This window comes from Procambarus clarkii, chromosome 56 (genome assembly GCF_040958095.1).
Source record: "Procambarus clarkii isolate CNS0578487 chromosome 56, FALCON_Pclarkii_2.0, whole genome shotgun sequence".
NCBI classification, from domain to species: domain Eukaryota; kingdom Metazoa; phylum Arthropoda; class Malacostraca; order Decapoda; family Cambaridae; genus Procambarus; species Procambarus clarkii.
This window is the reverse complement of record NC_091205.1, coordinates 8,535,040-8,549,536: the sequence shown is the minus strand read 5'-3', so window position 1 is coordinate 8,549,536 and position 14,497 is coordinate 8,535,040. Positions and strand designations below refer to the sequence as shown.

General features: G+C 42.6%; 1 protein-coding gene across 1 annotated transcript in view; it reads right to left on the bottom strand.

Moving 5' to 3' along the window:
- Positions 1-978, bottom strand: part of LOC138353070 (BOS complex subunit TMEM147-like) — a 43,558-nt gene extending 42,580 nt beyond the window's left edge. The window contains exon 1 of the mRNA XM_069305713.1: positions 850-978. Within this exon, the coding sequence (XP_069161814.1) occupies positions 850-978 (129 nt within the window). The remainder of the gene's footprint in view (positions 1-849) is intronic.
- Between the last annotated feature and the right edge of the window lie 13,519 nt (positions 979-14,497).

Below are 14,497 nucleotides of genomic sequence, written 5' to 3'. Positions count from 1 at the left end.
CTGAAGGCTAATTAACAATGTCATAAGAAAAAATAATTTTTTCAGAACAATTTTTTTCTTGAGCGCCCTGGAGATGTTTGCTATTTAACAGTTAGCGGTTTAATGGTTAAAGTCTCCAAAACCCAAGGCGGAGAAAGATAAAGCTTCCACCACCGTACAATACTACGAGGTGAGACAGGAAATTAGAGCGCTATCGACAAATGCTAATAATAATGCGACTTTGCCCACTCCCCAACTGACTATCAAAAACAAGGGGACCTGGGTCTTTACCTGAGGGTTGTTTGACCAAGGGTCCCAGACGACTTTTGTCACTCAAAAAGTGGCAGATGATCTTCAATTAAAGCCTGTAACCCAGGTAAAATTAAACATTTCAGGATTCCTCACAAACACACGACCTCAAGTCTACCAGGTGGTACAATCTCTTACACGTTTGGGCGGTTATGTTCATTCAGTACAGGCCATTGTGGTGGACAAAATTCTGTCGAACCTTTATGTTTATGGTCGAGGAGCAACTGTCCCATTCCTGAAAGAAAAGTTAAATTACCAGACGACAAAATTACATTCAATCACCTCACCAATATTGGAATCCTTGTAGGTGTCCTATTATCCTATTATCACTGGTGGCCTTGCACAAGATGCTCGCCCTCTCCTTCGAGAGGTAGTGGCAGTGTTTTATTCAGCCCACCCTGCATGTCAGCAGATCATGCTGGCCCATTGTTTAGATTCAGCATGGTCTCTTACCTTTGCGGTTGCCTCCCCTTTTTTGTCTCTCCAGGTGTTGTGTTAAGTGTTGTTTTCTATGGCTTCCCGTCCCCTTTCGGAGGCAGTCTGGTTGGGTGGGGGACTCACCTGTTGTGGGTCAATGTAGGTCCTCAGCTGGGTCAGGTCCCTGGACTGTAGTCCTACCTGAGGTGGTTTCCTCCTCTGTGCAATGTTGCAATCACGCATCATAGAGGTCTGGTTCTGCTCAGGGCTCATCCCAGCCCTTTTGCAGTTCACCGCTTTGATTCTGTTGTGGTTGGGGTGTCCGGCATGTTTTACGAGCTCTTGGTCCCATGATTAATGGGCGTTTTGGGTAGTTTCCCAAGGTCTTTGGTGGAGCTGGTCAGTTCTTTCAATGTTTTTGGGGTCAGGTCTGTGGGATTAGAAGCCCTCCCAGCACTGCATCAGGTCTGTGCAGATTGGTTGGTCTCTGACATGGTTGAGCCAACCTGGTTCTTTTAGCTGGTGTCCCAGTGTCCCAATAATTAAGTTATGAAGAAACTCTAGAACATTTCTCCAATAATCAGATGCAGTTGAGGCTCTCCAAGCCACCAGCAACAACAAACCATCAAGTGCCTCTTTGACTATGTCAAACAACAAATAAGAAATTAACAATCAACAAGCTAAAACAATTGATACAAAAGAACAGTTAAACAAAATTAAAACCAAAAACACTTAACCAGGACAGTGTGACATCCTTAATAATTTAGAAAAACAAATCAATCTCCTCTAGATGCACCAGACAGCCCCTGAAGATGACTATGAACAATAGCAGCTGCATGACCCACTAATCATTAGCTCTACTGATATACCTGAAGAGCAAGTAGGTGAAAACTGCTCAAGTCTAACCCCCATGAACTGATTAATTCAAAGATACAAATTAACATATCAAATCTACTGTCAGGATAAAAACAATTGCCATAGCACCAGACAAATGTTCATTAAACTCGCAAATCCCACTGTTAACCCCTGTGCTGCGCCAACCGAGAAAACTCGGTCGGTGGGAAACTGCGCCAATCAAGAAAACACCTTTTGAATATTTTGTACCCATTCAAAACGCGAGCGCGGTTGGTTGTGTATGAGATGGATGCCTGAGGCCTTCAGTGAGCGGCAGCCATTTTGAAAAAATCCCAGAATGCCCCAGGCCCTAGGGTAGCCTCAGTTCTGATCAAGCAACCATGGCTGACACACTCGCCCTCGGCTCCCAATCGCCTGTGGGACGCGCTGTTGCAAGACCGCTTTTCTCACGGGCAATAAACGCTTTATTGTTTGAAGATGAAGTGGAATATTATATTGACGACCCAAGGACCGATGGAGACATAACACAAAAGTCCGATGGAAGTGAAACAGATACAGATGAAAGCAATGAAGTGATGGCGTATTGTTCAGAGTGAGCTGCACACACAGTGGTGCGTCACAGATCATCGCTCTTGCCAGTAGTATCTCCACCACCACCACCTCCAAATAACATTTTTGACGAAAGTGATACTGTTGAGGAATTTTCTGGTTTTAGTGGCGCTGCTTCTGGTACAAGTAGCATAGATGAGCCAAGTGCTAGCAGCTGCTGTCACGGTGTTACAAGGCACAGATCTGCTGTCTCAGCAGATCAGCCTTGCCAAGCGCCAACATGTATCTCCTCACGACGACACTGACGACAGTGTTGCCTCTACATCTACTTTCCCTGCTTGCCCTACTAACAGACAAGGTAGAAGACCTCCAACTCCTCCCCAAGGGAGATTTAGTGCAAGAAAACGCACACATAATGGAATTGCTTGTGTCGGTGCTACAAGGAGAATGGGTGAATTTGTGTAGGACTGATATTTTTGTTACCACACAAACCTCAATTTGATCACAGTGATGTGGCAGGTTGTACCCATGCTCCCGTACACAGGTGACGACATGATGGAAATGGAATATTTTCTTGCATATTTTGATGAGCGGTTCATGCAACATCTTGTTGCCAAAACCAACAGGTAAACCTGCCAGAGCATATTTGGGGTGCTATTCCTATGATAGGTGTATATGTATGTATGTATACATACATGTGTGTAATTACCTAAGTGTAATTACAGGATGAGAGCTACGCTTGTAGTGTCCCGTCTTCCCAGCACTCTGTCATATAATGCTTTTAAATTAATGAGAGTTTTAGCCTCCACCACCTTCTCACCTAACTTATTTCAACCATCTACAAATCTGTTTGCGAAAGTTAATTTTTTTTATTATTTCTTCGGCAGCTTTGTCTAGTTAGCTTAAATCTATGACCTTTTGTTCTTGAAGTTCCAAGTCTCGGGAATTCTTCCCTATTAATTTTATCGATTCCAATTTCTATTTTGAACGTAGTAGTCATATTGCCTCTTTCTTCTATCTTCTAGTTTTTGCATATTTAATGCCTCTAACCTCTCCTTGTAGCTCTTGTCCTTCAGTTCTGGGTGTCACTGAGTGGCATGTCGTTGCACCTTTTCAAGTTTGTTGATGTGCTTAAGATATGGACACCATACAACTGCTGCATATTCCAGCTTTGGTCTAACAAAAGTCGTGAACAATTTCTATATTATTTATCCATCCATGTACAGTATTTAAAAACAATTCTGAAGTTAGAAAGTGTAGTATAGGCTCCTCGCACGATTTCTTTATAGGGTCCTCAGATGATAGTTTTCTATCTAGAACCACCCCTAGATCTTTTTCTTTATCAGAACTCTATAAATTTCTCACATAATTTATAGGTAACTGGCTAACTGCTAACAAACTCACCCTTAACATTGACAAAACTTTCTATATTCTGTTTGGCAATAAATCCTCTAATCAAATAAATCTCAGAATAAACAATACCCAAATTTGTAACAAATTAGATGGCAAATTCCTTGGCATTCTCATTGACAACAAGCTGAATTTCCAGGGACACATTCTAAATACATCAAAAAAAGTTTCAAAAACTGTTGGCATTCTTTCTAAGATCAGATATTATGTACCCCGCCCTGCCCTGGTGACTCTCTATTACTCCCTCATCTATCCATATCTCAACTATGGTATTTGTGCTTGGGGTTCTACTACCCAAAATCATTTACGTCCTCTAATTACTCAACACAAAGCTGCTATTAGGACAATATCCAACTCTGGCCCCAGACATCACTCGGTACCCCTACTCAAATTTCTGAATATGTTAGATATTAAGTCACTGCACATTCTCTCATGTGTATTATACATATATAAAATGCTGAACTGTAATGCCAATCCTGACCTCAAAAGCTTCATTGAAGGTTGTAACAGAACCCATGAGCACCACACCAGAAATAAATACAGTTTTGATATTCCAAGAGTAGGACTTAATCAAACTAGAAATACTCTACAAATCAAGGGACCCAGAATGTGGAATGACCTTCCCAACCATGTTAAAGACTGTACCTCTCTCAACCAGTTTAAGATAAAAACGGAGCACTACCTAATAAATTCCCTGTAACTTACCTTACCCCTCTATTATCAACCCATGTCTGTTTTTTTTAAACAACGCTGTTTGTCGACCTAATTGTGTTTGTGCTGCTTTTTCAGCCATGTTCCCCCCTTTCTTATTTTTATTTTAATTTGTTCTCAACACATTTTATACTTCAAACTCAATTAGTATTAAGTTTTATTCTTTAAGGTTTTTCCTGCCCGAAACGCTTTGCGTAATAGTGGCTTTAGGCATTGTATGTACTAGCTCTATCTATAAATCCATCAACTTTGTATCTTACCTTGTATGTATGTACCTTACCTGAATAATTTATTTATTTTTTTTTTTTTTTTTTTTAGGTGTGGGGTCTATTCCACATTCCATAACATAGCATTTATTCACATTAAATTACATTTGCCAAGTGGTGCTCCATAAACTTATTTTGTCCAGGTCTTCTTGAAGGACATGACAATCATCTAAATTTTTTATCTTCCCTATTATCTTAGCATCAGCAGCAAACATGTTCATATAATTCTGTATTCCATCTGGTAGATTGTTATGTAGACAATGAACATTACCAGTGCAAGAACTGAATCCTGTGTTTACTAGTTGTGTTTTTACGGGGGTTGAGCTTTGCTCTTTCGGCCCGCCTCTCAACTGTCAATCAACTGTTTACTAACTACTTTTTTTTTTTTCCACACCACACACACACCCCAGGAAGCAGCCCGTGACAGCTGACTAACTCCCAGGTACCTATTTACTGCTAGGTAACAGGGGCATTCAGGGTGAAAGAAACTTTGCCCATTTGTTTCTGCCTCGTGCGGGAATCGAACCCGCGCCACAGAATTACGAATCCTGCATCCTGCGTGCTATCCACCAGGCTACGAGGCCCCCACTGTGGTACTCCACTCATGACATTTCACCAGTCCGATACAGTGCCTCTGATTACTGCTCATTTTTCTGTCGGTTAAAATATTTGTCATCCATGTTAGAAGCTTACCTGTCACCCCTCCAATATGTTCGTTTCCAGAACAAGCTCTTATGTGGAACTCTGTTGAAAGCCTTTTTAGGTCCAGATAGATGTAGTCAACCCAACCATCTCTTTCCTGTAAAATCTCAGTAGCTCGATCATAGGAACTGAGTAAATTCATTACACAGGATCGTCCAGATTGAAAACCAGACTGCCTGTCTTATTATATCAGATTGAAAACCAGACTGCCTGTCTTATTATATCATATTTCTTCAGGTGTTCTACCAATTTAGTATGAATTATTTTTCCAATATTTTTACTATTGCACTTGTCAATGATACAGGTCTATAATTGAGGTTTTCCCTGCTGCCACTTTTGTAGGTTGGAACTATGTTAGCCTTTTTCCACACATCTGCTATGACCTTCTAGGAGGTCTATCTAGAACCTGCCTCCTAGGGCTAGGATCAGCCTCGTCCCGGCACTGCCCCCTCTCCAGCCTCGTCCTGGCACCGCCTCCCACTCCAGCCTCGCCCTGGAACCCCTACCCACTCCAGCCTCATCCTGGCACTGCCCCCACTCCAGCCTCGTCCTGGCACCGCCCCCACTTTAGCTTTGTCCCGGCTCCGCCACCACTCCATCCTAGCACCACCACCACTCTAGCACAATCACCACTCCACCCTTTGCCAAGCACCACACCTCTCTGCCTCGTCCTAGCACCACCCCTCTCTGCCTCGTCCTAGCACCACCCCTCTCTGCCTCGCCCTAGCACCACCCTCTCTGCCTCGCCCTAGCACCACCCTCTCTGCCTCGCCCTAGCACCACTCTCTCTGCCTCGCCCTAGCACCACCCTCTCTGCCTCGCCCTAGCACCACCCTCTCTGCCTCGCCCTAGCACCACCCTCTCTGCCTCGCCCTAGCACCACCCTCTCTGCCTCGCCCTAGCACCACCCTCTCTGCCTCGCCCTAGCACCACCCTCTCTGCCTCGCCCTAGCACCACCCTCTCTGCCTCGCCCTAGCACCACCCTCTCTGCCTCGCCCTAGCACCACCCTCTCTGCCTCGCCCTAGCACCACCCTCTCTGCCTCGCCCTAGCACCACCCTCTCTGCCTCGCCCTAGCACCACCCTCTCTGCCTCGCCCTAGCACCACCCTCTCTGCCTCGCCCTAGCACCACAATCTCTGTGCCTCGCCCTAGCACCACCCTCTCTGCCTCGCCCTAGCACCACCCTCTCTGCCTCGCCCTAGCACCACCCTCTCTGCCTCGCCCTAGCACCACCCTCTCTGCCTCGCCCTAGCACCACCCTCTCTGCCTCGCCCTAGCACCACCCTCTCTGCCTCGCCCTAGCACCACCCTCTCTGCCTCGCCCTAGCACCACCCTCTCTGCCTCGCCCTAGCACCACCATCTCTGCCTCGCCCTAGCACCACCATCTCTGCCTCGCCCTAGCACCACCATCTCTGCCTCGCCCTAGCACCACCATCTCTGCCTCGCCCTAGCACCACCATCTCTGCCTCGTCCTAGCACCACCATCTCTGCCTCGTCCTAGCACCACCATCTCTGCCTGGTCCTAGCACCACCATCTCTGCCTGGTCCTAGCACCACCCTCCACCTGGTCCTAGCACCACCCTCTGCCTAGCCTAGCACCATCCTGTCTGGTCCTAGCACCACCCTCAGCCTGGTCCTAGCACCACCCTCTGCCTAGCCTAGCACCATCCTCTGTCTGGTCCTAGCACCACCCTCTGTCTGGTCCTAGCACCACCCTCAGCCTGGTCCTAGCAAAACCCTCTGCCTAGCACTACCCTCTGCCTGGTCCTAGCACCACCCTCAGCCTGGTCCTAGCACCACCCTCTGCCTAGCCTAGCACCATCCTCTGTCTGGTCCTAGTACCACCCTCCACCTGGTCCTAGCACCACCCTCTGCCTGGTCCTAGCACCACCCCCCGCCTGGTCCTAGCACCACCCTCCGCCTGGTCCTAGCACCCCCCTTCGCCTGGTCCTAGCACCACCCTCCACCTGATCCTAGCACCATCCTCTGTCTGGTCCTAGCACCACCCTCAGCCTGGTCCTAGCACCACCCTCAGCCTGGTCCTAGCACCACCCTCAGCCTGTTCCTAGCACCACCCTCAGCCTGGTCCTAGCACCACCCTCTGCCTGGTCCTAGCACCACCCCCAGCCTAGCCCTACCCTCAGCCTGGTCCTAGCACCACCCTCAGCCTGATCCTAGCACCACCGTCTGCCTAGCCTAGCCATGTCGTGGGGCTGCCCTTATATGTGTTTGGCTTAATTTAATTTAGTTTTAACATGCAAACTCTACGAGTACACAGTCAGTTTAACAGATGGAAGTAATGTTTTCGAAGCGTCAGAATTATTATAATTCATAGAGAATGGCTGGTCGCCGGCACGCATCGACTCACCTCAGTCGTCAGCGTTGACTGGCCTCTCAGCTGATCATGCACGGTTGCCAGATCAGAATTACTGAAAGTAGCGAACTGACGGTCTGAAAGTAGCGTATTTGTCATTAAAGTAGCCCAAACTTTTGTTTAGCGACTGATACGGTTTTCAAACTAATATATTTAAATATATAGAGAAATATTACATGATTTAATGGTTGTATTAATATTATCATTGCATGTATAATGAAAAAATTGGTGTATAGGAAAACTTAGCAATATTTGCTGAATGAAGCATAATGCATGTGGAGTCCTTCCAAGAAGATCGTCTTCGTCTGCATCCAAAACCTCGTTCTTGTAAACTGCAGACTCATTCAAATTCAAATGTTTATTTAGGTAAAGTACATACATACAAGGGGTGATACAAATATTGATGAATTTATAGATTCGGTACCCCTACTCAAATCTCTGAATACGTTAGATATTAAGTAACTGCACATTCTCTCATGCGTATTATACATATATAAAACGCTGAACTGTAATGCCAATCCTGACCTCAAAAGCTTCATTGAAGGTTGTAACAGAACCCGTGAGCACCACACCAGAAATAAATACAGTTTTGATATTCCAAGAGTACGACTTAATCAAACTAGAAATGCTCTACAAATCAAGGGACCCAGAATGTGGAATGACCTTCCCAACCATTTTAAAGACAGTACCTCTCTCAACCAGTTTAAGATAAAAACGAAGCCCTACCTAATAAATTCCCTGTAACCTACCTTACCCCTCTATTGTCAATCCATGTCTGTTTTTTAAACAACGCTGTTTGTCGACCTAATTGTATTTGTGCTGCTTTTTCAGCCATGTTCCTCCCTTTTTTATCTCTATATTTATTTGTTCTCAACACATTTTATTCTTTACTTAATACAATTCGTATTAAGATTTAGTCATTAATGTTTTTCATGCCCGAAACGCTTTGCATAATTAGTGGCTTTAGGCATTGTATGCACTAGCTCTATCTATAAATCCATCAATCTTTGTAAAATCTCTTGTATGTATGTACCTTACTTAAATAAACATTTATTTATTTATTTATTTTATTTAGATAGAGCTAGTACATACAATGCCTAAAGCCACTATTACGCAGGTGACCGGACCACGGTCGTGTGCCTGGTTGATACCTGGTTGATGGGGTTCTGAGAGTTCTACTCCCCAAGCCCGGCCCGAGACCAAACTTGACTTGTGAGAGTTTGGTCCACCAGGCTGTTGCTTGGAGCGGCCCGCAGGCCCACATATCCACCACAGCCCGGTTGGTCCGGCACTCCTTGAAGGAAACAATCTAGTTTCCTCTTGAAGATGTCCACGGTTGTTCCTGTAATATTTCTGATGCTCGCTGGTAGGACGTTGAACAACCGTGGACCTCTGATGTTCATACAGTGTTCTCTGATTGTGCCCATGGGACCTCTGCTCTTCACTGGTTCTATTCTGCATTTTCTTCCATGTCGTTCACTCCAGTACGTTGTTATTTTACTATGCAGATTTGAGACCTGTCCCTCCAGTATTTTCCATGTGTATATTATTTGGTATCTCTCGTCTCCTTGCTAGTGAGTACATTTGGAGAGCTTTGAGACGATCACAATAATTTAGGTGCTTTATCTCGTCTATGCGTGCTGTATATGTTCTCAGTATTCCCTCAATTTCAGCAATCTCTCCTGCTCTGAAGGGAGAAGTGAGTACTGAGCAGTACTCAAGACGGGACAACACAAAATTAAGTGATTTGAAGAGTACAACCATTGTGATGGGGTCTCTGGACTTGAAGGTTCTCGTAATCCACCCTATCAATTTTCTAGCTGACGCAATACTTGCTTGGTTATGCTCCCAAAACGTTAGGTCGTCGGACATCATTATTCCCAAATCCTTGACATGCTGTTTTCCTACGATGGGCAGATTCCATTGTGTTTTGTACCTTGTATTATGTTTAAGATCCTAATTTTTGACGTATCTGAGAACCTGGAATTTATCACCGTTAAACATCATGTTAAATAAATTAATAAATGTTTATTCAGGTAAGGTACATACATACAAGAGGCTTTACAAAAATTTATAGATTTATAGATAGAGCTAGTACATACAATGCCTAAAGCCACTATTATGCAAAGCGTTTCGTGCAAGAGTTAGTTTAGTTCATTTATTATGCACCCCATACCCATCCTGTGGGCGGTAGTGGAAAGGGTTACAGAGGCACATAATGGACTCAGGGACTGAACCCAACAATTCATTTAGCTAAGCAAGTTACAATCTTGATGAGCTAGTTACAAAATTCAATATAAGTCGTCACATCAACAATGGGTTCGAGATCGACCTCAAGTACAGGTTCTAAATTAAGCAACTGACATATGTGGAGAGCTAGTGTCACAATTGATATGTTTGTCCTGCACACCGCCCCCCATCCAGTGGGCAGCGGTGGATAGGTTACAATCACTTAGTTACTACCTACAGTTAGCAAACTGGGGATATTTGGCTAAAATTTCTGGTAGCAGATAATTTTGAATGAAATTTTTACATATCGTTGGAACATTGGTTATAGAATTGTCTCTAAATTCACGTATCTTTTGGCACTCCATCACATAGTGACGGAGGGTGTGCGAATAATTTTGTTGACACAGTTTACATTTGGTCAGGTCTACATCAGCAGATAATGAGAATTCCCAGATACTTGTAACCGAGTCTAAGCCGAGCAGAAGTAACATCTAGAAGTCTGCTGATTATTGGATGATCCATAGATGTGTGGCTCCTCTTGCATGATAGTATGATGATAGATGGAATTACTGGTGTCAATTTCACTTTGCCTCAGATCTACAAGATCTTGTTGAAGTTCTCGGTGTACAGCTGCTCTTAGATTGCTCATTGACAATCCAAGGTTACACTCAACGGCTCCTTTAAAGGCAGATTCTTTGGCTAACTTATCAGCTTGTAACGGTTCTATTGTTACGTAAAGTATGGTGACAAATAAACACAGACACTAAGATACTATATATATATTTGGTCGAATATACAGAAGTACACCGGTGATACTTTGGTGTGAGTTGAGCGCACTGAGCGTCGGTACAGTATCTCGCAAGTGTCTGCTCGAGACCACACTTGAAAGTAGACTAGCCAATGTTCGCTACACCGCTGCTTATATTGCTCGGGCAACACCTCACCGTGTTGCCCGGGCAACGCCTCACCTCATTCATTTACAAAAATGAATGAGGTGAGGTTGCTTATATTGAATGCTTATAAACAAGGGAGCTGAGGTTGCTTATATTTTTAAATGAATGAGGTTGCTTCTATTGCTCGGGCAACACCTCACCGTGTTGCCCGGGCAACGCCTCACCTCATTCATCTCCAAAGGTTGACAGGAATATTAACACTATATTTGGAGCGAGTATATTATTTATTTATTTATTTATTTATTTATTTATTTATTTATTTATTTATTTATTTATTTATGCATATACAAGAATGTACATAAGGAATGTGAGGATACAAATATGGTAATTACAGTCTTGTAAAGCCACTAGCACGCGCAGCGTTTCGGGCAGGTCCTTAATCTAAGAAAATTTTAAGGAGGTAAATACTTGCAAAATTATAGTCAAAAAATGATAACAGATTACATGAAATGAAAAAAAAGATGAGAGAAAATTGTAGGTACAGTATATTAAAGCACATAGGTAGCTAAGATTGATTGCAATGACAGCTTGAATGGTAGTTGACAAAAAAATTGGTAGTCACAATACAGCATATGGCTAGCACATAAAAGAAGACAGCAATGAACACAATGATAAGGTTGTTTGAAATTACATAAAAATTAGGAGATTGGGTAACACTAGGTACAGAGCAAATTTAAAGCTCAGTGTAGGAAACTAAGAAGATGAAGTTAGGTACTTTTTGGTTTTGCTTTTAAATAAGGCAAAAGTTTTACAGTTTTTCAATTTATTAGGGAGTGAGTTCCATAAACTAGGTCCCTTAATTTGCATAGAGTGTTTACACAGATTAAGTTTGACCCTGGGGATATCAAAAAGATATTTATTTCTGGTGTGGTGATAATGGGTCCTATTACATCTGTCCAGGGAGAGTTTCAGAGCATGGTTTGCATTTAAGAACAGGGTTTTGTAAATGTAGTTGACACAAGAGAATGTGTGGAGGGAGTTAATATTTAGCAAGTTTAGGGATTTAAACAAGGGAGCTGAGTGTTGTCTGAAAGCTGAGTTAGTTATCATTCTGATAGCAGATTTTTGCTGTGTGATGATGGGCTTAAGGTGGTTTGCAGTGGTAGACCCCCATGCACAGATACCATAATTAAGATAGGGGTAAATTAGTGCATAATATAGTGAGAGGAGAGCAGAGTTAGGAACATAATATCTGATTTTGGAGAGTATACCAACTGTCTTAGAGACTTTCTTAGTTATGTGTTGAATGTGGGTGCTGAAGTTGAGTCTCTTGTCTAGGAATAGGCCAAGAAACTTGCCATCATCTTTATTACTGATGTTAATGTTGTCTATCTGTAGCTGAATTGCATTTGATGATTTGCTTCCAAATAAGATGTAGTAAGTCTTTTCGATGTTTAATGTTAGTTTGTTCGTTGACATCCATAAGTGGACTTTTTTTAATTCATTATTCACAACATTATTTAGTGTATGTGGGTTGAGGTTTGAATAGATAAGAGTAGTATCGTCAGCAAACAGTATAGGTTTGAGAATATTAGAGACATTAGGCAGATCGTTTATATATATAAGAAATAGAAGAGGTCCTAAGATGCTGCCCTGTGGCACTCCAACGGTAATTGGTAGAGTGGACGAAGTTGTATCATTGATGGTTACATATTGGTGTCTGTCACTAAGATAGGATCGGATGTAGTCAAGGGCAAGGCCTCGGATTCCATAATGCTGGAGTTTAAGTAAGAGGTAGTTGTGATTAACAGTATCAAAGGCTTTTCTTAGGTCAATGAAGAGTCCAATCGGAAACTCATTTTTGTCAAGGGCTGAGTAGATAACGTCAAGGAGACTAATGATTGTATCGTTGGTGCTCTTTTGGGACCGGAAGCCAAACTGGCAGGGGCTGAGTATGTCGAATTTTACGAGGTAGGAATAGAGCTGTTTGTAAATAATTTTTTCAAATATTTTTGATAGAATGGGTAGATTTGATATTGGTCTATAATTGTTTATGTCCGCCGGATTGCCTCCTTTATGGACTGGCGTTACTCTTGCTTTTTTGAGGATATCAGGGAAGGTGTGACACTCTATAGATTTGTTGAACAGTAGTGCTATGGGTGGGGCAAGGGCATGGGAGGCTCTCTTGTACACAATGGACGGAATTTCACTGGTGTTCCCTGCCTTGGTTTTTAGAGAGTGTATGATGGACACAACATCTGCCGGGCTGATTGGTGAAAGGAGAAGAGAGTTTGGATAGCTGCCTGAGAGATATGTGTTAATATGTGTCTGAGTCTGTGGGATTTTACTGGCAAGATTAGCACCAACCGATGAAAAGAAACTATTAAATTCATTTGCCATTTCTAAATCAGTTGACGGTATATCCCCATCCTTGTAGAGTTTTATTTGGTTATGTGAGTGTTGCTTAGTTCCTAGGATACTAGAGATAGTTTTCCAAGTGTTTTTCATGTTGCCTTTTGCTTCATTGAATCTATTCACATAATATGCAAGTTTTGCCTTTCTTATGATACTGGTAATCATTGATGAGTACCTTTTAGCTACTTCCTTTGAAACTAGGCCAATCCTAACTTTCTTTTCATATTCATGTTTCTTGTTGATTGAGTTGAGAATGCCACTTGTGAGCCATGGATTGTTTAATCTTTTGTCAGTTACTTGCTTGGTAAGAAGGGGACAATGAAGGTTGTAGAGGCTTAGAGTTTTGGAGAGGAAGAGGTTAGCTAATGAATTTATATCATGGGTATTATTGAATTCAGAATCCCAGTTAATATTGTGAAGTGCCTCTGTAAGATTGTCTAAAGCTGATTCACTGTGTAGCCTAAATGAAAGTTTCTTGCTTTTTGGTGGTGTTATGTCCATGTTCGCTATGAGAAAGGTAGGATAGTGGTCAGTTGTTCTGTCGTAGATTATACCAGATACAAGGGGAGCTGTTATGTTTGTCCATATGTGGTCCAAGGTAGTGGCTGATGTTTGAGTGACTCGGGTAGGTTTGGTGATAGTGGGGATTAGCATACAGGAGTTCATGCTGTTAAGGAAATAGTCAACTTGAGAGCAGTTTTGTTGACCCAGGTCAATATTAAAGTCTCCTCCCAGAATGATGTGGTTTTTGTTGAGATTGTTGTTTATAATAAGATTCCTTAGGTTGTCTGAGAAAGAAGCTATGTTAGTATTAGGAAATCTATAGATGGCTCCAATAGTCAAAGAGGATTTAAGGGATTTAATTGTAAACTGAGCAAAAGTATATTCACAGTAGTCATCTCTGTCACTAATAACACTGTTGCAGATAAATGTATCTCGGTAATATATAGCTGTGCCACCACCTTTTTTATTAGGCCTACAGTTATGAATGGCTTTATAACCAGCTAAGTTGTAGAGTTGGGTATAGTCTTTATTTAGCCAAGTTTCTGTTAAAATAATGAACGATAGGTTAGTATCTAGTGCTGTGAGTAGTGCATTTAAATCGTCAAAATGTTTACCAAGTGATCTAACATTTTGGTTATAAACTGATAGACAGGTGCTATTTTGAAGTTTGTTTTTAGCCTGGTGTGCTGTGAAATACTTGCAATAATGATGATCAATGTGCTGGTTGGTATAGATATGAGACAGAAGATTTTGATCAGGATCAATATCAGTGTGCATAGAGATGCAGAGGGATCACGATACAAGATACACGATAAAGCAAAACACAAGAATAAAAGCAGATACAATAAAATAGTAACAATTTAGAAGTAAAATAAAGATCC